The 13,292-nt window shown below is 39.1% G+C and overlaps 1 protein-coding gene across 3 annotated transcripts in view; it reads left to right on the forward strand.

Annotated features, from left to right (window-relative positions):
• Positions 1–9,354: 9,354 nt before the first annotated feature.
• The window catches only part of LOC128875928 (potassium voltage-gated channel subfamily H member 8), a 50,073-nt gene continuing 46,135 nt past the window's right edge, over positions 9,355–13,292 (forward strand). For 2 of the 3 annotated variants that reach the window (XM_054121960.1, XM_054121962.1), the window contains exons 1-2: positions 9,355–9,587; positions 12,022–12,132. In XM_054121960.1, coding sequence (XP_053977935.1) covers positions 12,057–12,132 — 76 coding nt within the window. In that variant the 5' untranslated portion in view covers positions 9,355–9,587; positions 12,022–12,056. Of the gene's footprint in view, positions 9,588–11,349; positions 12,133–13,292 lie in introns of those variants that run through there. The other variant, XM_054121961.1, reaches the window with a different exon arrangement.

A 13,292-nucleotide genomic window follows, 5' to 3' on the forward strand; every position in this document is an offset into this window, starting at 1 on the left:
ATCGATCTTGGATACATTTTCCATCTTGCATTGCACCGATGCAACTACCGATGAACGTTTCGATCCTTTGACGTATTAAAAGAAGAAAGATATTAAAAGATATTATGAATGAACTTTGGTAGAAACTACCACTCGTACAGGGGTCAGACGTTTCAATCGTCTTCTAAAGGTTTTCAAAAGGAATTTTAATACCGAAGCTACCACGAATGGTCAAATACTCGTTTTTAAACTGTGGTGTACAGTTTCCTGTATACAATGATATATCACATACGAGTTCAATGTTAGGGTTGAAGAATTTGGTACATGTACTTTTGCAAAGACGACGAAACAACGAAAAATAAGAAGAGTTAGTATTAAATGATTCTTTAAGATGAAATACAATTAACTATTAATTGAGAGTATTAGCGATTGAAGAAGAAGGTACGGATAAGGAATCCCCTGGTTTCCGATTAACAAAACTCGATAAAATTGTGGGCGTATCAGCGACATTTTATTTATTTTATAAGAGACAAATAAAATAAAAATAATATAATAAGCATCTTTTGAAAATTTCTTTGTATTATATATAAAAAGAAACTTCGCATAAGACCCCTTAAGGTACCACATTTTCCTTAATCTGAAAGTAATCTATTTTTCTCTCTCTCCAATATAGTAGCTGTCGATGAAACGTGTTCGATATATTCGATCAAGCTTCTATTACGTCGTACCGTTCCGAGGCTTACCGATTCGAAGGAATTACGAGAAATTTTTAATGTCGCAGTTATCTCGGCAAGAGGAAACTCTTGTCTAGAAAGATCGTGCTGTTTGCAGAAAGATGTAATAAGTTCTTTAGTCTGCGAAGAGCTTTAACCTGAAAGCAATTTCTCTGCGACCCAGAAGTGCAGCCAAAAGGCTGACGCCGGTGGCGCATTGAATACTGGAACTGAAATAAGTGTTTCGAAACATGAAATGATAAAAGAGGCTGGAGATGTTTATGCATCCGAGTATTAATGTTTGTTAACGACAGCGAAGCGCGCTGCAGTTCGTTCGAATAATAGTAAGAGTAATTGGTGCTTGTTCGGATATCTTCGAGTACGTAGTAAGGAGAAAATAAAAATGAACTAACATTATGAAACGAATTACAAAATTTGAAATTTCTAAAATAAGCATCAATTGGTTTTTGTTTTATTTTAGTTTTTCGATATGAAATTAATAATAAAAATTTGGTGTAAATTTGTGAACAAAATTTCTATACGGTAGAAAATCGATTTATTATTACGATGAAAGTGGATATTGCACTATATTTACCGTACAAATTGGATCATTTTGAAATTCAATTTCCTTAAGTTCACGTTGTTATACTGCCATAATTAATAGAGGACACAGTTATTAAAGCTGAACCGTTATACAAATATAGCACAATATTTAGTTTAATTGTAATAACAAATTAATTATAATTAGATTGTGGATTTAACGCATTTATGGCAATTCCTAATATGAGAGAGATATGCAATGTGTATGTAGAATTTGCTTCGTAAATTGCGATAATTAAATTAATCCAATAGACATTTCAAAGTGTGCGAGATCATATATTCTAAATACGTTTAGTATAAACTTTCATTACTATGACTATACTTCATTCTACCCTCGGGCAAGAAACGTAGGACGCGGCTTGAGACAAGAACTGTTAAGAAATTTGAACAAAGAGCTCGTTACAAAAACTTTCGCGTGCCCTTATTATGTCCCGTTTCTACGACTAGAATGGTCCTCTCGCATTCTTAAGTTTTTAATTTTTCACTTAGAGTTGCGAGTTACCTCTTTTTTTTCTTTATTGCATGTAATCGTCTCTTATACAATAATTAACATATCGACGACTAAATTTTTTCCTAGAAACTCAAACTTGACTCTCCTTAATTTCGCCGCACTACCGAAATGAAAACGATAAGTCGCGGCACGCGTGCGCGACCCGAATCCGAAGTAATTAAACATTTTTTAAAAACTTCAAATTAAAAATAAAAAACCGTTAACAGGAAAAAGTCGAGGCAAAATCGGTTAACTACAGTTTCGTTACGCTTTTTATATCCCGCGCTTTCTCTGCGAAAAAATTGCGGTTTACGCGTCGCAAAGTATTCGTTTACGTTACACGTAAAACATTTTCCGGGAGCGTACGTGGGATGATAAAAACCTGTATGAGAATTGCAAAGGTAAGGTTCCTCTTACGAAGGGAGAGGAAAAAAAAAGAAGAGCTGAATACAACCACGGGGAAAAGAAGCGAGGAAACGGACTCGTTAATTTTGCCTCGATTCGTGCGAACGACTTCTTGTCACGCCGACGTTTCTTGGAGTAGGTGGGAAAAGCCTTCCACGGTACGGGAAAACGGCGGATGCCCTACGAATCTCGCTGGCTCTTTTTTTTCTATCCCGATCCGTCTCCTTTTCTCCATCCCTCCCTACGGAGTCAGGTACTCCAAGTAGTGGAGTATCGATTATATGGACCCTGCTTCGTGACCACGCGCCGTCTGTGCTGCCCGGATAACCCACTGACACTGACAATTTTCGTGCAGCACAGACACTTTTTTTCTTTTTCTTTTTTTATCGATTATCGTCCCTTACAACCAACCGATATATCGCGCACCTTGCACGCACGGATTTCGTCGTTGCGTCTTAGCTTTTCAATATTTCCAGCAGCGAAGCCGTTCCAGAACGCTTCGCTAAGCTCTCGCGGTGCACAATGCAGTCTATGGGGGATTCCATATCCGCGCCAGGCGGCCCATAAAGTGGACGAGTGACTAATATGTTACAGTGATCTCCGACGATACGTTCAAAACATATTTTGTAATTTTTCTCTTCGCCTCGACGATACCAATTTGGGATGTCTACCTTTGGAATTTTATTACTTTCGTCGGTACTCGGTGTTAGAAACGTAAAATATCTGCCGGTCGCGAATGCGTTGATAGCAATATTTCCTTCCTTGAAGAAGCGAGAAGGAATTAACGCGACGGTTCACCCAATATCTTGATTTGGAATTATGGAAGCCGATACGCGTTCGGGGCAACTCTGAAAAACGTGTCGAGCAGACGTTCGTCGAAAGCCGTTTGATAGAATAGGTTTCGTACGAGGTGCTCGAGGAGGTACGTGGACGAAGATAAATAGAAGAAGGAGGGAAATCGGAGTAAAGTTTGGCCAAAAGAGTCATTCACATAGCGGGATCGATGACGTTCGAATGTTTTCTGGAAAATGGGAGCTAACCGACGAAAAGCTTCTGATATTACGTATAAGCGTGATCTGCGCTGTCGAGCGCATTGCCGGTGCTGCTTGATTCGTGCTTGAAAAATAGGCCGGCGAGTCGGATTCGCCTTTTACGCGCGTCACGTTTTAAAAAGCTCGCTTTCCACCTGAGCGAAAAGTATTGTGTGAAGAAAGAAAGATGAGCGTCGTGTTAAGGGGAATGCGACGCCAGACACGAGCAAAATTCTTACCTAGATGCGAACTTCGAATGACTAATAAGCAGTTCAAATTTCACTGATACAAAATTTTTATTACAAATACAAGAATTTGAACTCATTGGTTCATCATCGTACGCGCGAGAGAACGGGTTTTTTCTCAAGAATTTTTGTGTCAAACTTTTCGCATATGATAGAAAACATGTTGAACTAATGAAAGAAATGTTTTTTTTTCTCTTTTTTTTTAATGATTCTTTCGTTGTTATATGTAAAATATACATAAAATATACGTAAAATATACGCGGAACGTACGTGGGACTCGCGCAAAATAAAATATTAACGTCATTAAAATAATAACGCAATGCTGTAAACCATCCGTGATTAGTCAAAATCATTCCCCAGGAATAACTTTTCTAATTAACATCATTACGTCAGCTTATGAAATATTTATCTACATACCCGTTTTGCATTTCATTTTTCTGATTACCATACCGTATAAATAAACCCCGGGGATTCGTGATAACGCAATTGCATCGAGCGAGTTTAAAACCAATGGTAGACTAGTTAGTTGCAATTTCCCAGCGGTAAAAAACTTCTCCTCGGACGTAGCTTTCTTGTCACAACACAAAATAAACGAACAATTATCGAGATTCAGTATTATTTAGCGAATCGTGGGTACATCTGAGAGCTATCAAACTGGTCGCTCGCATCGGATACGTCTGAGAGAACAGTATCGCGATCATCGTTGATTACTATTGCGCTAAGCAAGGTGGATGAACAATTAGTAACTCGAGACTAGGAAATCAATCGAACGGCAAGAGTAGAAGTAAACCGCTCAATACGGAGCACTAGGATCGTGGACGTCACTGTAATGAATTTTAAAGTTGCCCATAAATAATAAACCGCGTGGAAAACACAGCGAAACATCTATTATAGAATAAGTTCCTCGACGACGGTGAAGCTTGAGAGTTTTTCCAACATCGTCTCGATCTTGACGGATCAGGTATTTGCTAAAGTTTTATAGGGGGATAAAGACGTTGACGCAACACACCTCCTAAGGACAGTCTTGAACAGTAAAGATCCATTTCGCGGGTGTGGAGGCAACCCATCGTTCTTCATTAACCCAAATCGCTCGATTCTTGTTGCGACTACCGCGGTGTCGTTTGCTATCCTATAGTTTCGCTCGACGGCGTTAAATACAGGATCTTCGTTAAATCGAAATGCTTGTTTCGAAATTCATGATTGTAGACAGCGCGGTAGCCATTGGCGTAACTTTCGAGCTTTTGGTTTTTTGATTTCAGATAATTCTTAGGCTTCTTTCTTTCCGTTGGCTGAACGCCACCTATAAAATGCATATTCGGGAAATAATTATAAAAAAAGTTTGCGTTCTCAAACACTTCGCGAATGAATGTCAAACACTTTTGTCACCTGCTATCGTATACTTTCCTCAGAAAAGATTTTAATATCGCACTTTTGTTCGCAATTTGGATGGGAGCGTTCCCTCGAATGTTACAAAATAGTGCGAACTTCCCGAGTCTGCAACAAAGCAATCGCCAACATTGATCTTCCTTTGTTATGAATTATTTAACCAATAAAAGATACGAGTCGGACGAAAATTTGGCCGAGTGGTTCAATTTCACTGGTTACCTCCGCGAGAAAAAGTTTCGAAATTGTTTGCTCGTCGGTCGCGTCATAAATCTTGGGGACGAAACGCGAAAGATCTAGCAATCTTTGAGGGCGAGCTAAGATTTTTCTACGAACGATCTATATCGGGAACTCTTACAGATTGCATGCCCCTGTTCACGAGGTACCGACACGCGAATACAGTCATCGACCCTCTTCGGGCCGGCCATATTATACAATACCACGAAACTGACCTGACTTAACGTTTCACTCGATATACGTATTTATACACGCGGCTCGTTAATGTATCCAGCTATGGAAAAAGAAAGTCGACGAAGCAGCGCACGAAATCGCATCGAACGTAATTCCGCAGGATTTGTGTCCGATGTCCTATTGCGCTTATTACCTGCGCTCGCTAACCGGTGAAATATTTTGCACGATCCGGTGGATTAACGGGGGCAAAATTTCATTCCGCGAGCCATTTCCGTATCTTACGGCTTTCGAGGGAAACAAAATTGGCGAGAGAATCGTACAAAGTGGCATAGATAAGTTTTATCGTGTTTTTAGGCAATTGGGGGCCCTTCATTTTGATTAAAATAAATTTTAATGAGGTCTGATATCCATAGGTACACTATTCGATAATGGTACCAAGCCTATATATACTTCTATACTAATATTATAAAGAGGTAATAATTTGTACGCTGACCAAATGGTTGGATATACGTGAAAATAATTTCATACAAAAATATTGGTTATCGATAGATCTAAAAAAAGTCAGTGATACGATATACCTAGCTTCTATATTAAAACGAATCGAAAATTATTAGGTGTACTTTAAGGGTACTTATTAGGTACATTAATCTTTATAAAAGAAAGTATCATTTTATCATCTGGGAAATTTCGTGAAGGTAAAATTTGTCTTTTACAGCATGTTATTTGGTCGCATAGCGTAGGAGATTTTAAATAAGAAAAGGTGCCGATAGAAGAGCTAAAATATAAATACGTAACAAATGCTCGACTCGCTTCTACACGTATTTCCAATGGATGGTGCGTTTACTTACGGGCCCTAGCACAAGCTACCCCTAATTCCACTTATTTATGGAGCCCAATTCACAAAAGCTCCTAGTCTTTACCTTCATCTTGGAGTAGCTGCGTCACCCATTCGTACACTCTAAATCGCGACTACTTTCAAACCGACACAATCCTTTTGTCGAAGCTGCTTAAGCGAAATCGAATCCTAGCACCGCGGAAAACCGTCGGAAAATGTCGGTAATACGAAAGGAAGCAAATTCGCGTACTCCTTCGCCCAGCGGTGGTTCCAAAGGAACAATGAATTCCTTTATATAAGCAATATATACGACGGTATATCTTTGCATATCGCTTCGTAGTCGCGGATATCAAATATCCCCGGGTATCGCCACTTTCATAACGCTCGGGACGTTACCTGTATACGACGTTCGATATTATCCCGTATTTGATTTCATCTCCGATTTTCAAACTTCTCCAAAGTAAACGTTAACGGAACGAAACGTAATTTCACGTACCGACGCAGGACGAAACGAAGCATTTCCCGGAACGTCCCGAGTTTTCCCTGTATAAATGAAAATGGAACCTCGTCGGAATAAACGAAACAGCTTTAAAGCTTTACGGATCCCCGTGAAGTATCTCTTAAGTGGTTCATCGAGGATTTCGCATCGTCTTATCCATAAAGCGGTATAAAGTTAACATCTGCAATAATCTTTTATGGAAGTTACCGTTTCTCTCGAGAAGCCTGCGTCGCGTAACGTTCAGCCGCAAAACGAGCACGGAAGAATGAATTATTTATGAATAGACAAATTCCTGCTGTCTTTGCATATAAAAGTCAGGGGATGGAGTTAGGTGCGAACGGCTGGTCCACTCTGTGAATTCCTGCGTCTTCGACGATTCCATAGAAAAATAACGGCCTGGACTGACCTTAGCTCGAGCACCGTTCACCTTCCATCCGTTGTGAAGGGAAACACGTAAAGGCTACTCTTTACATACTTCTTCAAATGCCAGACAGTAAACCGCGAAGTGAGAAAGGTATTCTTCAGGGTGGCGTTTCCCAGGCTCTTTTTAGCTGCTGAACACTTTATGTCACTCTATATTTGCGGAACGCGCGCATCCTTTTATAACTATTTGCTTTTTTGAATGAAATATGCGATATTGATACTGACATTATTATTTTGGATAGAAATCGAGGCTGGATTCTACGCGAACAACGATGCAAAGGGTTTTTTTCCGAAAGAGATGGACAGCGAGTACAAAGGGATGTACTTTAATATTTGGACATTTCACAGTTTTTGCTTTGCCGCTTTATAACTTTGTCTAGAATGTAGGATGAAATAATTGAGACATATATTACATTAAAGCATTAAGTCTAGTTAATAAATGTATAAAGATTATCTACGTAAAACAGTATTTAATTTTAACGTTGCATTAATATTTGCTCAGTTTCGATATGCAATTCAAATTTATATATCCGAGTTCATTAAATATTTGTAACGTATACAGTGACATTTTCAGTATACAGATACAGTAACGCGGATAACTTTTTCTGGTGTTATATGTATAAGCGTCCATATCACTCAAAAGGTTCAAATGCTTTGTAGGTAGAAGCAAGAATTAGCTTTGGATAAAATTGCCAGTCGCGTCCTGTCAGATGTTTCAGCCAGTCTTCTCGAGGTTCGCAACTGCAAAACAAATTACTTTACATGGTTCACGTTATACTTGGCTGTGGCATAGCGTTCCCCTTAATCCGAGGCTGATCTCTCTTTTTGTAACGCAGAGTTTACTCAAAGCACGAAGAAATAAAGCCCACTGCCGCGAATATAATTATTAACCTAATTTAAAATAACATCGGAAGGATGAGCAAGGAAACGACGCGTCTGTAACTTCGTAAAATCGAAATTTCTTACACTGGTAAATATTATTTGAAATTTTTTTACTTCACTCTCTCTCTATAATATTATGTAGAACTTGAAACAATATGGTGTCGAATTTCAAAATAATATCAGTCAAAGTTTTGACTACTATGAGTGAAGGATGGAAGAAGAAAATTTTTGGAAACGGAAATATTTTACAACGAATTTGAGTAAACATCGTCAGAAGAAACTTATTTAGAAAAATGATCAATCTTAATACCTCATGTTTCTTGAAAAAAAAAACAACTGTTCTATCTTTCATCATAGACAAAGTTACGATGCGACGAAGTAAAAATTGCACAGTGTCGAGAATATTAAGTCTACTTACTGCAGGTACAATCTATATACATCGTCGCAGAAAAGTTTTCAGCAACCATTCATCTTTAAAATAAGCGAAGCTACTCTGGTATACGCGCCAACGTTTCACGTAAAACATAAGCCCCACATTTGAATTAGATAATTCTTAGGTAAAGGATTTTTCTCCAGCTCTGACGAGCGTATTTTTTTATTCAAAAATAAAATCTTATAAACGCCTTTTTTAAAACTCTTTATTTAAAAGGCTGTGTCCGGTTGATACAGTCAAAGCGGAGGAAATTTTCATGAATGTTTAATAATAATATTACGCGTTTGTTTGAAATGAATTGCGTTTCCATGAATAGAATATACATCAGGCTTTCGGAATAATTATTTATGATTACATCACGCGCGTGGAAATTGTATGGCGTTCTCATCTGTGACGAGTGCTGTACGATGTTTTAAATAAAAAAAATGTAACGAAAATTAGGTTGACGACTTAGAAGGCTGTCAACTTGACTCGATAATTTTACCTAAATTCCGATGATAAACGACACAAAATGATAAATATAAAGGCGCAAAATTAATTTCTTGCTGTATCTGAACTTTACGTTAATTACTTTAACTGCGGACAATCGTAAAAATAGTCTCGAAACTGGAAAAATAAAAGATTACCCGATTCGTGGGATTTATACCTCGATCGCTTCATCCCTCGTAGTGGCAAAAGTCAAAACGGTAGAGTGTCCGAATGTTGGAGTCACCTTGGTCATCGAAGACAGTGGCACCAACATGTTTGATCCTCGCTCGGAGTCTTGACCCTGTTTTACGGCGGGCGGTACACACGCGTTTGGGAATAATCAGCGCGCGTGCGTGCGAGGGTTACACGGTTTTGCGCTGGTGTACTTATCAGGGTACACCCGCACACGTGCGTGCACGTACACGTCGGCGCGAGTGTGTTCGCGTATACCTTCAACGGTTTACCACATGTTGCGCCTTGGTGCGCGGAGCGCAAGTCAGCCAGGAGCCCGGGCCATCAGGATAGAGAGAATCTCTCCCCTCGGCTCAGTCAGTTACGCGAGTACCAGCGAACGTTTCGCGCGTCTCTCCCTTATTTTTTCACGACCATGTCGCGATAAAAGCCTCGATATCACCGCAGACCGGGGACGAATTACGCGACGCTCCACGCGAACGTGTTCAGTGCCGAATAGTGAAGCATCGAAATCGAAGGATAACAGGGAAATAGGTGCAGTGATCCCGACGATGCCTAAGATGCTCAGCCACTGAGGTGGAACTTTCTTTTCGATAAGGTTAGTAGGGGTGACTGACATTGCCATTCACTTTTAACGCTCGCGAGCTACTATCCCGGACACCGCTGGACATTTGTAATTTTCTTCGAAAAAAATCGTCGCTAATCGTGCAATAATACGGCGAGTAACGTGCTTCTTGCATCGTAGTCAGCTGAAACCCTCTGCCCGAGACTCTAACTGGTCCTTGGTCTCGCGAACCAGGCGATAATTAAATCGCAAACATTGTTACATGGACGATAAACATACTTATCAACCGATTTCACGTACAAAATATTCTATAAATAATAGGTGAAATTAATCCAGATGTCGTGGCTAATTTTTCTGAATCGAGCATCGCAAAGTCTCGTTTGGCAAACGTTGTTTTTGGAAAGGGTAAGGACCGTAACGAGTTTGTCCTGCAGCATATATCCTCTCCTCACACCTGTTACATTGCTAGAATCGCTATATGGTGCCAGAGATCTGTCTCGTGGAGTACGATACGTGGGTTTCGAATTCAACCGAGGAAACGAATTTTAGAAAGCTTCGCCGAAGCGTGCGATTTTATTACGCCGCGTTTTTTCCCAATTTGCGGACAGAAACGAGCGGCGATTAAAAAAGTGAACGTTAATACCTCAACGAGTCCCTCGTAGAAAACTGCGAGTTAATTGCGTTTGCTGATGCAGGGTTTAAAGGGAACCTTGCCGCGACCGCTAAACAGCTCAAAAAATAAAAACGGAATCAAAGTCGTAATTGTTCCTTGCGTTGAATGCCGTCTTTTTTCGGTGTTGCGTATGCAGGTGCACATGAAATTTCCAAATGTTAAATGTTTCCTTGCTGTACGAGAGAGGGTTCCCTTTTTATAAATCGAAGACATAATTGGTTCTGTTCGCGTCGAATGTTGTGCTCCTTTTGATGTTACACATGGCCACTAGTAATTTAGTGTATAAATGTACATTTCCTCTTTATAAACAGAAAGATTTCCTACTTATAAACGAAAGGCAAAATTGTTCCCGTTTCGTTGAATGTGCTCTTTTTTGATATTACTCACGGGCTCCAGAAATTTAGTTTATAAATGTACAGCATCATCTCGTTGTTAACGTGTTCTTTCGACAAATTACACATAGACACGGGTAATTTAGTTTACAAATGTACAGCGTTTCCTCGATGTAAACAGAAATATTTATAAACGGAACGCACAATTGTCCCGTCTAACGTTGAATGTGCTCTTTCTCGATATTCCATACGTGCACGGGTAATTTAATTTACAAATGCGCAACGTTTCCTCGCTGTAAACGACAATATATACCCTATTTATAAACCTAAGACTTATTATTAACGTTTAACCTCGTTCTATATTTTCTTTTCCGGTCGAACCCGTCGGATACTACTTTTTGTTTCTAAAATTAGCTGCACTTTTGTTGTTTTCCTTTTTTCAACGAAATTTGAGTAGAATATGTCGAATTAGCTCGTGCCCGAAACGGTGTTTCATTCGCGTCAGAACAATAACGAGCACAGGTACGCTATAAATAGATTACACGGTTTAAAATTACTATTGTTTATACGTCGTACCGAAACAAAACACAATTATTGCATCGACAAATTAGTTTCGGCTGGAAATTGTTTCTTACACGGGCACAACAATTTCGGCGTACCGCGTATCAAATACAGGAATATCATGAATAAATTAATAAGATTTATAATCACCATAATCAATTTATTTCATTTATTTATTCACGGCTTTGTTCGTCACGTTAAAACGTTAAACAATTATTCTCGACGAGGTTATTATTGAATCGCGTAAAACTCAAACGCGCAATAATAACGCGCATCCAAGGATGCCCAGGGATGAAAGAAAAGTGTAAGTTCAGTTGGATTAATTCCAGAAATCAAGAATACCATTGAACAACGCGTGTAACAATAGAACTGTCCAATAATGAAAAGCTATGAATACCGTCGGGTTCCAGGCATCCGTGCCTCTGTTTCTGTAAATAAATGCGCTTACTCGTCCGAACCCCGAAAAACTTGTGCATAAGGGGAAACGCAAGAATTGCAGGAAAAAAACATAGCACGCTCGATCGAGGTTTTCGGCCGATTCACGAGCATGTTAAATTAAAACTCTCGGTTAAAAATAGACCCATCCGACTTTGCTTAGCCTGCAATCATCCATCACCGCAACTACCGTACTGCACGCAATCCTTTATTTTCATTGGACCACTGACCTACCTATCGAAGACTTAGACCTTTTTTTTTTTTTTATACTAATCCTGCATAAATTTCCCGATTTGAAGCACGCTTTACGCCCATCGTTTTGAATAACAAACGATCCCAACTTTACTGTTATGTATACGTTATGCGATATCGCCATTGTGCAAGGAAACCCGTATCAAATGCATAAATAATGCAAGGATTCCTCGCATGCATTCGATTTGAATGAAATTTTCTTCGCATTTTACAGATTTCAGCGCCTGACAGCGCGGCGGGGCGGCCCCAATGCCGAGCAGGAAGGGCCTCCTCGCCCCACAGAATACTTTCTTAGATACTATCGCCACCCGTTTCGATGGAACCCGTGAGTACAACAAAGAAATCCTATTAATTCATTCGTTTTTTCCTTAATCACGATTAGCCATGTTTTCATCTGTGCAGCTTATGGCGCGGAAAGCAAACGTGACTGCCTTCAAAAATTATTATCGTCATTTACTCGGTATCGTCGGTTATTGAACGTAATTTATTTACATATTCCCGGCCGGTAGATATTTTACGTTTCTAATACCGAGTAACGACGAGAACAATAAAATTTTGAAGCTAGATAAAAATTACAAAATATGTTTTGAGATATCAATGTTGCAAACGTGTAGTGTATAAAACGAAAGGATTTTCATAATTTGTTCACAACCAGGAATAGAATTTGAAGTGACGTGAATTCGCGTCAGCGGTCGCGAATGTGTCAAGCGCTATATGAGGGTGAAAATACAGTTCGGTACAAAAGGCCTTTGTAATCTGAAAAACATGCACTTACTGTCTTTACGGCAGGTTTTTATTTTATTGGTGATTCGACTACTTGAATAGAAATATTTTAACAATTTTAAAATATAAATAACACAGCGTTTGCATTAAAATTAGAATGTGAACGATAAATATATTCCATTTCGGAACTATTACCCCCAATACATGTCTATCGGAACACAAATATATTCGAATCACTCTTCGCCCGCGGCGTCGCTCGCGTGCACGTCAGTTAAAAAAAAAAAAAAAAAAAAAACGCCGTTGAAACGAGCCGTACTCGACAACCAGAGAGTAGGAAATAAATCCGTATACGTATGGCGGTAATTCGGTATGCGTGTACCGAAAATATTTGTTCGTTCTTGTTACGCGAGGTTTCATTTCGATCAAACTCTAGAACATTTCGAATAATGTTTTACCCGGTTAATATATTTTTATACTATGCACACGCTAATTACGCTTTTCGTACATCCACTGATTACGGATAAAGAGAGTCCGCTCCAAAACGGATTATAATTTTCGCTCCGTTTTTAACAAGTTCACTTAATTTTTGTACATCTTCTCGGAATTGTGTCATTTAATATTATAACAAAAATAAATTATGATAAATTACGAAATGCGAAATATGAATTATGCGATACGAAAGAAAAATTGGAGAGATACATTTTTGGTGTCGGGTGTCGCGAGACCAAATCAGAAATATCTAGAATTCGTATAAATCTATCT

The sequence above is a fragment of the Hylaeus volcanicus genome, chromosome 4 (genome assembly GCF_026283585.1).
Source record: "Hylaeus volcanicus isolate JK05 chromosome 4, UHH_iyHylVolc1.0_haploid, whole genome shotgun sequence".
NCBI classification, from domain to species: Eukaryota; Metazoa; Arthropoda; class Insecta; order Hymenoptera; family Colletidae; genus Hylaeus; species Hylaeus volcanicus.